This window comes from Ursus maritimus, unplaced genomic scaffold (genome assembly GCF_017311325.1).
Source record: "Ursus maritimus isolate PB19 unplaced genomic scaffold, ASM1731132v1 scaffold_12, whole genome shotgun sequence".
NCBI classification, from domain to species: domain Eukaryota; kingdom Metazoa; phylum Chordata; class Mammalia; order Carnivora; family Ursidae; genus Ursus; species Ursus maritimus.
The window spans coordinates 27,744,965-27,760,230 of record NW_024423564.1 but is presented as its reverse complement, the minus strand read 5'-3'; the positions used below and the strand labels follow the sequence as shown (position 1 = coordinate 27,760,230).

Below are 15,266 nucleotides of genomic sequence, written 5' to 3'. Positions count from 1 at the left end.
AACACAAAGATCAGGCATCTCTTGGAAAAGTAAAGATGCAGAAATTGATACATTCAGGATGAGGGAAGGTAAGAAGGGTAAAAGGATGTGGAGTTAGAACTTAGGCTGTATGTGTAACATTTATTAATAAAAATAACAAAACAAGTAAATAAAACTTTAATATTTGTTTAATCATGTTGGTAGAACATGTGTCTGATATTTTCAATACTTTTCTATAAACTATAATAATTCCAAAAAAAATTTTAAAGGAAAGAAATGTTATGCTGAAATACATTCGGGTGCTATCTACCATTGATTACCCATCCTTACCTTACTACTTTCTCACCTAAAATACAGATGCTTCCTCAATTCCAGTAATTAAAAACATAAATGACACATTAACTGAAAATAAACCAAGAGAGATTATTTGGGTTAAAAACAAGCGTACATGGGCGCCTGGGTGGTTCAGGTCTGTTGTGATCTTCCAGTCCCACAAGAGCCCTGCTCAGTGGAGAGTCTGCTTCTCCCTCTCCCTCTACTCGTACCCCTTCCTCATGCACACTCATGCTCTCTCTCTCTCAAAAAAATAAAAACCCTACTATTTCAGAGAGAAAAATTTAACCAAGAATCATCTCAAGACCTACTTTGTCTTTTTCTTTAAAATGTGCCAACATTTTGCATATCCCTTTTTCCCCCCACCACACATACAAAAGAAAGGACTGTAAAATTCTTGTCGGTAAGGCTGCCAGGGAAAAGGAGACTTGTAAAAGTGGCTCTCATGTCAGCTGAAATATTAACCTATATTCTTAAGTTCTGCTTATCTAATTGAAATTTAAGTAAATGAAAATACTTACACCGTTACAGGACAATATAGTAAACTGATTTATATATGTAGTTTACCATATATATTACTAGTATACAATATATATGTATTAGTTAATAATATATACATTAGTCTACTACATATATATGTAAATTAACTCCAGAAAGGTAAAATATTCCAAAAAACATTTTTCACTTGATTTTGATTCCTCCCCTCCTCTTCTATACACCCTCACACAGTCACTAGACTCTTGGTCTTAAACTAGCAACACAAAAGCCTTATTTTAAGAAAAGATTACAGGCTAGCAAAAGAGTGAGATAAAAAGGGAAAGGCAGGAGAAAGGACTGAAAGAACCAGAACAGACAAGTCTCAAAGGAAATGAACTGATGTCAGTGTCATAATGTCATGAGCTCCTGTGAGAGCATAGTCTATATAACAACAGAATACAATAGGGCATAAAAAGGAAACTCATTTTAGGCAATGTGGTTGTGACAGATTTTGGCACAAATGCTTAAAGTTTGAATATGAAAACTGCAGTCAAGTTCCAGACTGTGATCTACCTGCAAATAGCATCCAACCAGGAAGGAGCTCTAAACTGTGTTAACCAATCAACAAATGATCACATTATTAAAACACTGATTTTTCATTTGCTATAATACTTTTAACATTAAATTTGCTTGGTTGTCACTCAAACCAAGATGATGCGAATATAAAGGCAATATGCCTTCTTGTCAACACTACAACTTTACCTGTATCATGCATTCAAACTGGTACATACAAAGGCCCAATTCTGCCATACTTGGTTTAAAAAGTTCCCGAAGTCTATAATCTTGCATTAATTTAACAAATACACAGAAAGCTTCTTCTTCCGGCATCTACATTAGGAGGGGAAAAAAAGCAACACAGGTTAATGTTCTGTGATACACAAATAAGCTAAATTCTATATAAACCAAGTACCCATTCATCTGTGAACACCGTTTTGAGTGGCCATGTGATACAATGTTAAGAACAATGAACTAGGAATCAAAAGGTTCTAATCTCCCATTCTCAGAATGAGAAGTTAAACAAATCTTATAACCTCTGAGATTAACTGCCTCACTTGCCTAATTCATGAATTCAATCAACTAATATTCATTTAGAGCCAGATACTTCTGTTTTTCTGGGTATATACCAGTGAACAAAATAAACACTCTACCCTCATGGAACCTGAACATCTTACTGGGGGGAGACAGACAACACATGTAATAAATCAATCAATATGTATGCCAGATGGTTTTGAGTGCTACAGAAATAAAATAGAGTACAGTAACAGGAAATGCTGGAAGATACGCTGCTATTTATGTAGGCAGATTAGGGAAAGTCCCTTGATAAGGTAGCATTTGAACAGAATACTGAAGAAATAAGGGAGCAACTGAGGAAAGAAGAGTCCTGGGAGAATGAGTAACACAAGGCCTTCAAGTAGAATCACAACTGGCATGCTCAAGGAACACCAAACAGGAGACTACTAATTAGGAGGAATTCTACAAGTGGCGGTTAGGTTATGAAGGAGAAATACAGGGAACCAAATTACATAGGGTTTTAGAAGCCACTGTAAGGATTTGGACTTTTACCTTATGTGAGATGGGAAAATTTTCAACAGTTCTGAGCGAAATGATATAACACAGTATAGGTGTTAAAACACACACACACACACACACGTAAAATAAATTGTCAAAAAATCTGTAAGCAAGGTTTAAAAGTACCAATTTCACATTTTATGTGTAACTCACAAGAAAAATATCAAATAAGATAATGAATGTAAGAGCTACACAGATACTCAGAATATTTTCTAATTTTCTAATGCTCATTCACTCGCATTATATCAATGTGTTTTAAAAGAGGAAACCTCAAGGGTTTTCTAGGTATTCTTACTAAAGACTGCTTCTAATAACATTTTTACTGGCCTTGACACAGCCATGGATAGAAATCAAGTGTTACTGTGGGTAAAACCTATACTTCCTTCCTTCCTCCCAACACACACAGCCACAATTCTGCCTTGGAGACCATTCTTAACTAATCCCATCAAGCCCTACAGCACTACTGATTTACTTCACTGCAAGAAGCCCAACAACCCAGAACTCTCAACCCATGTGGTTCTACTGCTCCTTAATCTAACCCTATATCCAGCCTTCCCTAAAACCCTTTCCGCAGCACTTTCTGGAACTCATAACCAGCCATCAACAAAATATCCTACCTAGATCCTCAAATTCTCTACCAAATGTTCTTTTACCTTTTTCCTCTAACTGAAACTTGTCTCCCCTAAGGTTGCTGTTTTCTCTCCCACAGCACTGGAAGAAGCCCGGGAGTAGAGAGGTATATGTCCTTTCTTGGACCTCACTGACTCATTGTCATTGCATTAACTCCCCCTTCTCTCTGAAACAATACCTGTAGGTATTAATTATTACTCTTCTTTTTTGTAGTATCTACAAACATCTAGGTCACCGTCCCAAACCCCACTCACTTTCATGAGTTAATTGCCTGGCCTAGCAGATCTTTTGCCTTCCTTTCCTCCAGTGATCCTTACTCAGACTCTAGAACCACACCACGTAAGATTCAAATCCCACTCAATAGCTATGTGACCTTCCACAAATTACTTAACCTCTCTTTTGCTTAGTTTCAACATGTATCAAAAGGGTAAAATAATAGCAATTATTTCATAGGGCTGCAATGAAGATTAATACACACCGAGTATTTACAGCTATATGACTTTGCAAGCATATCACTCATTTATACCACACTAACCTTCTTTCTGTTCCCAATTCTTTCCTGTGCTCTTTGCTACCTACCCTGTTATATTTAGTCATTCACTTATATCCACAATTACTCTTGCTCTCCTCTCAGTAATAATTCCAACTGAAAAACTCTACCCTTGGATAAATCCAACTCTACAACCACATCTAGACAGCAGAAAGTGGCTGGGTCAAAACAAAACACTTAACCATGCTGGCTGGTCTCACTTTGAATTCAGGACCACTCATGTCAGTGGATCTTTAATGTTTCTGGTACACTTTACTTCCCCAATTCAATTACTCTCATTCTCCTAGGCCACCATTTCAAACTTTCTTCTCTGTCCTCAAGCTTCCATTACCTCCTTCCCACTCAACTCTAAGCTAATGATCTTATTTGGTATTTCAATTTTTTAAAAATTAGAAGCAATTAGAACAGAATTTTCCCATTCTCACACCATCATCCTACCTGCATCCACACCCATTTTATAACCCCTAGACTCTACTCTCTCTTCTATGGCCTGAAACTTTAGTTTTGGTCTCATATTTTCAAATGCCCAACTTACGTTTCCACTTGGATGTCTGAAAGACATCTCAGACCACTCATAATTTCCTACTCTGCCATTCCTTGCCCAAACTTCCACTCAAAAGCCATATGCGTCATCACAGTCTCCTTCCTCTTTTGCTTCACATCCAATCTATCAGTAACTCCTGTTGGCTCTAAATTAAAATTATTTCAAGAATCAACCACCTCCAACTATACACAGCCCAAACCACCATCAAAAGAGTAACTGGACAACTCCAAGAGCCTCATCATTGATGTGGGAAACAAAAACAGAAGAAAAGTCTCTCCATTCCACCCCACTGACAAGTCTGTGACATGGGCAGAGCGACATTCCTCAAGGAACTCAGCTGCCTTGATGTTAATACTTTGCTAAGGGCAAAAGGCAATCTTAGCCCGACCCCCCAGGATCCTGTAAGTCTACTTTAACATATAAAAATTCCTTTGGAAAGTTCCCTTATCTCTACCCTCCAAGATACATGTTGGCAATCATCCCCCAAACATATGACCCACCGATATACATCTGAAAGGTCTCATGACTAAGGTTTTATTAGACAGTAATAAATGACCTTTTACCAACAATAGCTAGCTCACTCAAGGATCTGGAAATGTTGTTTCCAAAATTCCTTAGAAACCTACGCTATCCCTAACCTCCCCTCCCCCCGCAACTTGAAAGTATATAATGGGCCACTCCTCATGACCCCAGTGCAACTCTTTCTGCCCATAGGTCCTGTTCCCATGTTTTAATAAAACCACCTTTTGCACCAAAGACATCTCAAGAATTCTTTCCAGGCCATCAGCTTTGAACCCAGTATTTTTCCTACATCATTCATGGGTCACTCTGCCACTTCCCTGTGCTTCCTTCCTGTCTATTCCCCATACAGCACAGAGCTGCCAGAGTGATCTATTCAAAGCATGAATTAGACCATTTCACTTTACTGCTCAAACATGTTAGTGGCGATTACATGACCCCTTACTACTTCTCTAACCTCTTCTCCCACCTTCCCCTTTGCATTCCGCTCCTACCACCCCTCATTCTAGTCACAGTGGGAATGAATAAATTTCTTTGTCTTTAAGAATTTCTTCTCTTCTGAACGTATCAAAAAGTTTCATTCCCTTCCTCCTCTGCAACAGCATTGATATGGGAACTGACAATATTTTTTAAAAAGTTGAAGTAATTGAATGAAAGACCAAAAAGAAAAAAAATCGGTGACCCCTTCTCAAAAAGACTGAAACAATGGTCACAAAGTGAAAAAGTGGGACACCAGGTAAAATACATATATGAAGAACAATCATCTAGTTGTTTTATAGCCACTTCCTTCTATTAGAAATCTGGGCACTTGAATCTTACAGCGAACATGCTACTACATACTTTCTCTATGACACTGACCTAACGAGAATCCATGCCTTTTGCAAAGGTCTAACCGGGACAAAATCTACCCAATTTTACAGGAGTATTAAGATATACACAAAACATATATCCAGCACTTTTGGCTATTTTAAAACAACATGTACTAATTAAGCTAACTTTGCAAAATTTTTTCTCAGACTCTGAGTTGTGCTGCCAAGCTAACATGTGGGAGGCAATATAGCAAAGGGTGTAAAAGGGTGTAAAAGAATAAGCTTTAGAAACACAGGGGACTTTTGAATCTGGCTGTACCACACTTTCTAGCTTATGGCCCTGGGCTAGAAAATTATTATTATGGTAATGTATTAGTTGCCATTGACAATACTAGCTAAGTAAATTAATCACTAAATAAAAGTACCACTACCAGCATTGCCTACAGTATCCTGAAGGAAAATATGGCCCCTTAGGATTCCTACAGAGCTAGGTCTGCTGTTAAGAGATTCCTAACTCAAGTAAGGAAAAGCTGCTCTTTAAATGCTCAATAGAAATGACTACTGAAAAGTTATTTTGGAGCTAATATGAAAGTAAAAGGCATAGAATTATGAAAAAAATCACTGGATTGATAACAGGAATGCTTGAGTTCAACAGTAAAAATCCTACCAATACTAATCAATTACAAATTAGGAAAAATCACAATTGTACAAAACCACTATACCTTAACATTAACAAATCTAGTTTTGTTTTTATTATTTATAATGCAAGTGTCACCCAGAAATGGACAATTATACTACAACAATTGGTAGTAGTTCTTATGTTATAAAACAAAATAAAAATCTGTCACTCTTGTTATAAACCAGTGTCTCTGACATCAGGCTTTTGCTACTCAGAAAAGTAGTGTGACAGTTACAGAGCTTTAAAAGTCAGGCAGAACTGCTGGGAAATTGAAGCAAAGAATGGGGAAACGGTTTCAGATTCCTACTCTGCTTTTATCGACCAAGAAAAATGATTTTGGACAAGTCATTGAACTTTTATTGCATGTCTACTATGTGGCAAACACCATGCTAGGTCTTTACATTTATTATCTCATGTGACCTCACAATGAATCTGAAAGTAGATAGTATTCCTAATTTAGGCTCAGAGAGAGATTAAATAATCTAGCCCACATTCACAGAATTCAGTGTAGTACTGAGATACAAAACCCAGCATATATATGACTCAAATCAGGTTATCTCCAAGGTTTCTCTTCAGATTACATTTTAATCTGAGAATAATATAGAGTATGACGGACTTGAAAAAAAAATTTCAACAAAGGTGAAGAGAAAACAAAACACTATTTGCCATTCAAAGATATTAACTGATGATCCTGTCCTTGACTTCTGAAAACATCCCACCCAAACCCACTCCAAAATTATTCGCTGCTAATGGAAATATAGGTTATATCTCTGGGGCAGTAAGAATAACTGAGTACCTCTATTTTAGAGCCTACACCAAGATATGCATAACAAGCCCACAACTCTTTGACAATCAAAATTTCTGTGTAAATTTGCAAAGATGTATGATATTAATAAGATTTTCATACCAACACTTCAATCATGTCCTCCTTGGTTCAGAAAAGATGAGTATTAAATATTGACATATAATTTAAGATTTAAAAGTAGATACAGGCTTTAGTGGAATACTATGGTCCAAATATAGATAACAAGAAGCTGAAACTTTGTTTAGTGGCAGGCTATTACTACATATGTTATTTTCAACATTTTTAATATTTTAAACTGCAAACTAAATATCCCTATTTAAATTATGCCTAGGGAAAAATGCCCAGTGTCAAACGCTTAATAAAAACAAGGATGATTTTTAAATTCTCCAATCCAACTTCAATAAAGAACTTAATGAGACACTTAATACTTATACTAACTTACCTGCATAAGCAATAATCCAACTATAAAAGCACTTCCTTGACAGTAACCAACCTCACGATCCACTAAAGAATATGCCTAAAAAGCAAAAAATGTTGAGAATACTTTAACAGGATGTATTATATCTTCCTTCTCTAAAAACCTAAAAATTGTGAGACAGTGGAGTAGAGACCATTTATTTTTTTAGAAAAGCGTTTGCTTGCTTGTACAGGTTATCCTATAAGTGTTTAAAAAGTAGGTGATTTATTATATAAAATTTTCTTCTGACAATTTCTTAACTAGAAGTTGACAGCTCCTAAGGAAAAGAAAATAAAGGAATTTGTGGCACATGTTTAAGGGCTAAGAACTTTTAACAGTGCTGGCCACAGTAAGCAGAAAACTTTGTTCTTAGATCGTGAAACTCACAGAGGATAAATTATCCATTTTCATAAATGATCATTCTATGGTGTATAGTGATTTACAGGTTATTTGATTTCAACCAACTAGTACCAAGCAAAGTGATGAATTTTCTAAGTTCTCCAAACTAGACAGTAATGGAGCATCAAAAATAAAGCAGAAATTAGGTTAACAGCAAATTTTTGCAAAAGAAACTGATTATTGTGGTGAGGGTTCATGCTTCATTATATGTATAATTTCAATCTTCTGAGAATTCATTTCAAAAAATGAATAAACAGGGGCGCCTGGGTGGCACAGCGGTTAAGCGTCTGCCTTCGGCTCGGGGCGTGATCCCGGTGTTATGGGATCGAGTCCCACATCAGGCTCCTCTGCTAGGAGCCTGCTTCTTCCTCTCCCACTCCCCCTGCTTGTGTTCCCTCTCTCGCTGGCTGTCTCTATCTCTGTCGAATAAATAAATAAAATCTTTAAAAAAAAAAAATGAATAAACAGAACTTACCTTCATTACATTAAATAAAACCTCCTGTCCAAGGCTATCTTTTTCCTTAAAAAAATTGTGTTCAGGGTAAGTTCTAGCAATGTCCCTTCGGATCAATTTTTCACACGGTGAGGTCATTTTCAGGAGTTCTGAATACTGATCCTTAATTGGCATACTTTGTGCACTGCATAAAAGTTGCCAAACTATTGCTCTAAAGTGGTGGGGTATCCCTTTACGAACAAGCTCCTAAAAATAAAAATAAAAGTAAAATAAAAATTTTTAAATGAACCATTTAAATCTCCTACTTTAAAAGCCAAAGAAGACTTACTGGGGGTTGGACTGGAGTGGAACACTTTATAAAATTTATAATTCACAAAGCTACTCTTAATACTAGGGAACCTTTTAACCAAGGCTAAGACTTGGCCCTTGGGTGTGTCTTATTCTGGTCAGAGGGCTACAATGCCAATGTAAATTCTTGACATTTCTCCCAAAGTAAGGCCTCTAAAGCTATTAAGCTATATGCAGAGCTGTGAATGAAAGCACAGTAACCGTTATCTTTCAAAGAGGTGTTTGAGGCAAAAAAAGTAAAATACCGATAATTCAAAGATGTCAGATGTTACAACTTCATTCTTGAATCTATAAAACACAAGGACTTAATTTCTAAAATAATTTTCAGCTATATATTTCTACCATTAGGAGATATCTATAAAAACTGATATCTACAAGTCAAAACTTTTATGGGCACAAATAAATGAAAAATATAAAGCAGAGCTCTTTATTATGGCACTTGGAAAGTACTAGAATCTGATTTTTTAAAAATCTTCTATAAATTCATGCCTTGATGCCCCTTTGGGATAAGAGGAAGAACGTCACCAAAGAATATGAATACCTTAACTTGCTTTTCCTTCTTTTTGCGTACATCTTCCCATTCATTAACAATTCTTCCCCAAAGAATCCAAGAATCTTCTTCAAGGTGGCTGAGGTTGCTAGAGGCTGATGAACTTGATACAAGGGAGGAGCCACTGTTTCTTCTTGACCCATTTACAGATCTTAAAGACTTACTATCCGTCTCTAACAATCTAAAACATAATTAAAAATTGCTCAAGTTCTAATTTCACAGCAATAGGAGATGAAGTAATGATGATACTTAGAGCTTCACTATAGCCATGGTTTTAGAATATGCATAATTTCATAATATCTGATTGGCATCTATAAAATTTTTTCATCTAAGCATAGCAATTTCAAAAAATTTTTAAGGACTATATATTTATTTGAGAGACAGAGAATGAGAGTAGGGGGAGGGCGGAGGGGTAGGGAGAGGGAGGGGGAAAGAATCTCAAGGTGACTGTGCACTGAACACAGAGCCTGACATGGGCTCGATCTCACATACCTGAGATCATGACCTGAGCCAAAACTAAGTGTTGGATGCTTAACTGACTGAGCTACCAGGTACCCCGCAATTTCATAACTTGATAGTAAATTATGTTACATATTTTAGTGCTATTAGTCCCATCATAATTTCCCTTCATCTCTATTAAAAATACAAATTAGAAGAAATCTGGTAAGAAAAATAGTTGGGAGGTCTTCAGGAAAAAAGAAACTACAGTTGGAACAGGTATAACAAATTCTGTGAAAGAACTAATTCTAACATGTTTAGAATATGTCCTGGGCTAGATATCCAAATCCCTTCTCTTTTTTTATTTTTCTCTACCCACGTATAAATCTGCCCAAACAAAAAGTGTTCTGTTTGGCCATGCAGTGTTTGTATAAATTGAACAATTATTAATATTAAAATTGGAAAATTTCACTTATTTGTTTACATACCCATATATCACACATATATTTATTTACAATTCTGGGGATCTTCTTGAAAAATAAAAAGATAGGGCAAAACCAGGCCCATATTCCTGCATAGGAACAACAAGGTGTAGCAGAGTAAGAGCTTCTCGCTTTTGATGGAGGATTTTTATCCACTCAATCTCTATAATCCTTACTATCTCCCAAAAACTGAGGCCAATTAACAGCTGTTATTTATCACTAGGTTTGCACTCTCAAACTAAGACCTCTTCACTCTTAAGGCCCTATTGCCTTCATGTTTCCTTATCTGTTGAAAGATGAATTAAGATTATTTCAGAGATAAATTCCATGACTCATCACAACATCAAATCCATTATTTCTTTCATAAAGAAACAGACTATAAAGAAAGGTTGGAAAATATGGCTCCATCACTATAAAGATGTAAATTACATGTCATTCAAATAAGGGTCCTAAAAAATCTATTTGTGTTTTTAACATGGCTACTATTTACTTCCAGTAATTTCTTGAGACAGTCATCTGCTTAGGATGCAAGAAATGCTCCCAGTAATAATTTAAGATAAATAAAATAATAAAGAAAAGAAACATAGGTGTCAAACCCTACTGATCAGACTAAGAAACACCCTTTGTATGGGAGATTTATAACTTACTCATCCTTATAACCCTGACAGCATTTAACTCAGTACAAAGTACATTAAATATTGACTGAGTTGAAATAAAATCAAAATTCCCATATTAAAAAAAATTACAAATCCCAAATATGTCATATTCAATAATACAACACAGTAACACAAACTGAACAAATTCTATCCTTATTTATGGGATAATTTAATACATCTCCATTTCAACAAAAATTTATATAAAATATCCCAAGCATTGCCAGAAACAGAAAAATTTATACAATCAGGCAAATTAAGGGTCAATTATTTGCTATAAATATTCTTTATTAAAAAAAATAATGATTATGTTTACTTAAATACTGTTTTTTCCTTAGATATTATTTCAGTAAGTCCACAATACATCTTGTGGAAAAAATTAGTGTACATATGTAAATACTTTTATGTATGAGTCTAATCCCTCAGAATTCTAAATGGAATAGAGAAACAAACTTTACTGAAATAACTTGAACTTAAGTCCTGTATTTCAGTTCATTATTCTTTGAGTGCTTGCTATATGCCAAGTAATTAAATTACAGCACTACCATCAATAGAGAGTCATGCAGTTAAAAGGAAAATAATGGTATTTCCCGAGCTAAATATAAGTTTGATATATAATGGAAATATAGATGAAAAAGCTTTTAGAGAGTCAGAAAGGTCTCAGACATTGCCAAGTTATAACTTCTGGTATATGCAGGAATGCCAAGTGCAATCATGGGTGGTTAGGGAAGAAGGTAAAGCAGTTTCTCTTCAGAGGACAGTGAAATAACTGTAAGAAAAATATATAAATGAAGTATTCCAAATAAAGATACTACATTACTTAAAATACTGTCCCTGCCTTAACTCACATGACATACAAAAATGACTCAAATGGACAATAGCCATGAATATTAAAGTTAAAACTATTAAAATTCCTTGAAGAAAACAGGAAAAAAGCCTTTACAACCTTTGAGAAGGCAAAGTGTGTTAATGAGACACAAGGAAATACTAACCATAAAAGAGAAAATTGATTAAAAAATAAAGTGGACTTCATCAAACTTAAAAACTCTGCTCTTCAAAAGATACCCTTGAGAAAATGAAAACATGAGCATAGACTGAGAAAAAATGTTCTCAACATATGTATCTGACAAAAGATTAATATCCAGAAGATGCAAAGAACTCTTAAAATGAATAATTAAGAAGGCAAACAACACAGCTGTTTAAATGAGTAACAGACTAGTCATCAGAGAAATGCAAGTTAAAGTCATGTATACATTAGAATGGCTACAATTTTAAAGACTGACCATAATAAGTGTTGCCTAGGATGACAGCAATTGTAACTGTCATATATTGATGGCATACTTCAACCACTTTGAAGAACTAAATACATTTTCATATGAGCCAACAAGAGAAAGACTTGAAGAAGTTCATAGAAGCTTTATTCATAATAGTTAAAACCCAGAATGAACCCAAATATCCAGAAAAAATAAGTGCTCAAATTGTGATATATTCATTCATTGCAATAGTACTCAGCGATAAAAAGAAACAAACTGCTGATACATATAATAACACAGATGAATCTTATAAATGACAGGTTGAGTAAAAGAAGCCAGATGCAAAAAAGCATATACTACATGATTCCATATATATGAAGTTCAAGAAAAAGTACAGTATAGAAGAAAATATAGGAGTAAGTCCTCATGACTCTGGGTTAGGTAAAGCCTTCTTAAATATGACACCAAAAGCACAAGTGACTAAATAAATAAATAAACACAACACACACACCCACATATACACACAAATTGAACTCATCAAAATTAAAAAAGTTTCATACCTTCCTGGATGCCATCAAGAAAGTGAAAAGAAAACCCACAGAATGGGAAAAAATATTTGCAACCCAGGAGACTTATATCTAGAATATGTAAGAAACTCTTACAACTCAATGATAAAGACAAACAACCCAATTTTAAAAATGGGCAAAGAAGCAGAATACACATTTTTCCAAAAAAAGATAAATAAATGGCCAATAAGCACATGAAGAGTTGTTCAACATCACTAATCATTTGGGACATGCAAGCCAACCATAATATGACACCATTTCACAACCACTAGGATGGCTGTAATAAAAAGACATAATAACAAGTGTTGGTGAAGATATGGAGACATAGGAACCCTTAGACACCACTTATAGGAATATAAAATGGTAAACCACTTTGAAAAACAGTATGGTAATTCTTCAAATGATTAAACAAAGAATTATCATGTGAACCCAGCAATTCCACTCCTAGGCATATAACCAAGAGAAAGGAAAACCTATGCCCAAGAAGGGAGAGGAGTTGACTGCTAATGGACGTGCAGTTTCCTGCGGTGACAGCCGCACAAAACTTATACAACAAATGTTCATGGCAGCATTATTCATACTAGCCAAAAAAGTGGAAACAATCCAAATGTCCATCAACATTTAAATGGATTTTAAAAAAAAAACCACTGGTATAGCCATATGAGTATTACACGGTCACGAAAAGGAGTGAAATATTGTACATGCTACAACATGGACAAACCTTGAAAACATTATGCTAAGTGAAAGAAGTCACAAAAGGAAATATTTTGTATGATTCCAGCCTATATAAAATATCTAGAACTCAGGAAGTAGATTAGTTGTTGCTGAGAACTGGAGTAGAAGTAAGAGGATCAAGAAGGAAAGGACAGTGACTGCTAATGGACATGTGCGTTCTTGTAGTGATGATTATACAACTATGAAGACACTGAATTGTACACTTTAAACTAGTGAATTGTATGTATATGAGTTATAGCTCAAAAAAGTGTTAAATAAAAAAAGAACAGGTAAAATATATAGATGGAAATAAAAACCAGAAGAGAGATTTCAAGGGGGTGAGATTGCTAGAAAGGGGACAAGGGAATTTTCTGGGATGACAGGAATTTCCTAACATGATAGAAATCATCTGTGTGTTAATGGGCATGTGGATTATACACAAATTTGTCAAAACAAACTATACTTAAGAACTGAGCATTTCTCTAATTACAAATTATATATCAACTTTATAAAAATTTATAGAAAATACTGCCTCTGTAATGACACTAGAAGTAGTGACAGTTAGGTGAGAAACTACTGCTTTCAATTGGTGAAAGCCCTTTAAAACTTTTTTTAAAGTGATGACCATTACTTTAAAAAGGATTTTTTTTATATATTAAATGTATCTACTTTGTTTTGTTGTTCTTTTAAAGATTCATTTATTTGAGAGAGAAAGAGAGAGCATAAGCAGGAAGGGCATAGGAAGAGGGAGAGAGAGAATTCCAAGCAAACTCCATGCTGAGCACAGAGCCTGACTTGGGGCTGGATCCCAGGACCCCAAGATCATGACCCGAGCCAAAACCAAGAGTCAGACTCTTAACCGACCATGCCACCCAGGAACCCCCAAATGTATCTATTTAGTAAAGAAAGGAAAATATGAACATTATTCCATTTTTTTTGTTTTCTAATTTGTTGGTCATTCTAGCAAATTTCTTTTTTTTTTTTTTAAAGATTTTATTTATTTATTCGACAGAGATAGAGACAGCCAGCGAGAGAGGGAACACAAGCAGGGGGAGTGGGAGAGGAAGAAGCAGGCTCATAGCAGAAGAGCCTGATGTGGGGCTCAATCCCATAACGCTGGGATCACGCCCTGAGCTGAAGGTAGACGCTTAACCGCTGTGCCACCCAGGCGCCCCATTCTAGCAAATTTCAGACTTTTCTAAACTTCAGAATTTTTTTTCAGTGCTACAGGTATAATGAAGAAGTCTTCTGTTAGAGAGCTGGAAAATTTTCCAGAATACTTGAATTGATACTGTCAAGACTCTCCCCACTGAGCTTCTAAGTCATAGTACACAGAAAAAGAATTTAGACACTCATTAAGAAAATACAGACTTGGGGCACCTGGGTGGCTCAGTTGGTTAAGCGTGTGACTTCGGCTCAGGTCATGATCTTAGGGTCCTGGGATTGAGCCCTACATAGGGCTCCTTGCTCAGCAGGGAGTCTGCTTCTCCCTCCGCCTCTGCCTCCTCCCCCCTGCTCATACTCTGTCTCTCTCTCTCTCAAATAAATAAATAAAATCTTTAAAAAAAAAAAAAAAAAAGAAAAGAAAGTAAATGTAGACTTTATAGAATGTGTAGTTAGAATCAAGTATTTTTACTCCTCTTTGCTAAATACAGTGATGAAACAACTCAGAAAGACTCCTAAACAGGTTGCCACCTAGTTTCAATATAATTAAAATATTCTGACATGGTAGTAGAGGGTGCATACTACCTGAAAATGTCAACAATTTCCAAAGACTTGAGGCTAACAACTGGGAAAATGGTAATACAGCATTACTCATAGGTTCTCGGACTACTGAGAAGTCTATTCAAAACGTACTTATTTCCCTCTTTCCAGAGCACGTGGATTCACTGCCTTGCACAGATTTATTGCAAAACAGGAAACTACCTTTCCATCCCATCTTAATTTCCATTTGACTAATGTAAGAGGAAGGAAAAGAATACTAGCCCAGCAGGAATA

The 15,266-nt window shown here is 35.6% G+C and overlaps 1 protein-coding gene across 2 annotated transcripts in view; it reads right to left on the bottom strand.

The window, feature by feature from the left end:
- The window catches only part of EVI5 (ecotropic viral integration site 5), a 191,778-nt gene that overhangs the window by 123,651 nt on the left and 52,861 nt on the right, over window positions 1–15,266 (bottom strand). For both annotated transcript variants that reach the window (XM_040627036.1, XM_040627037.1), the window contains exons 3-6: window positions 9,154–9,343; window positions 8,286–8,510; window positions 7,397–7,471; window positions 1,552–1,677 (exon numbers count right to left, since the gene is read on the bottom strand). In XM_040627036.1, the coding sequence (XP_040482970.1) occupies window positions 1,552–1,677; window positions 7,397–7,471; window positions 8,286–8,510; window positions 9,154–9,343 (616 nt within the window). The remainder of the gene's footprint in view (window positions 1–1,551; window positions 1,678–7,396; window positions 7,472–8,285; window positions 8,511–9,153; window positions 9,344–15,266) is intronic.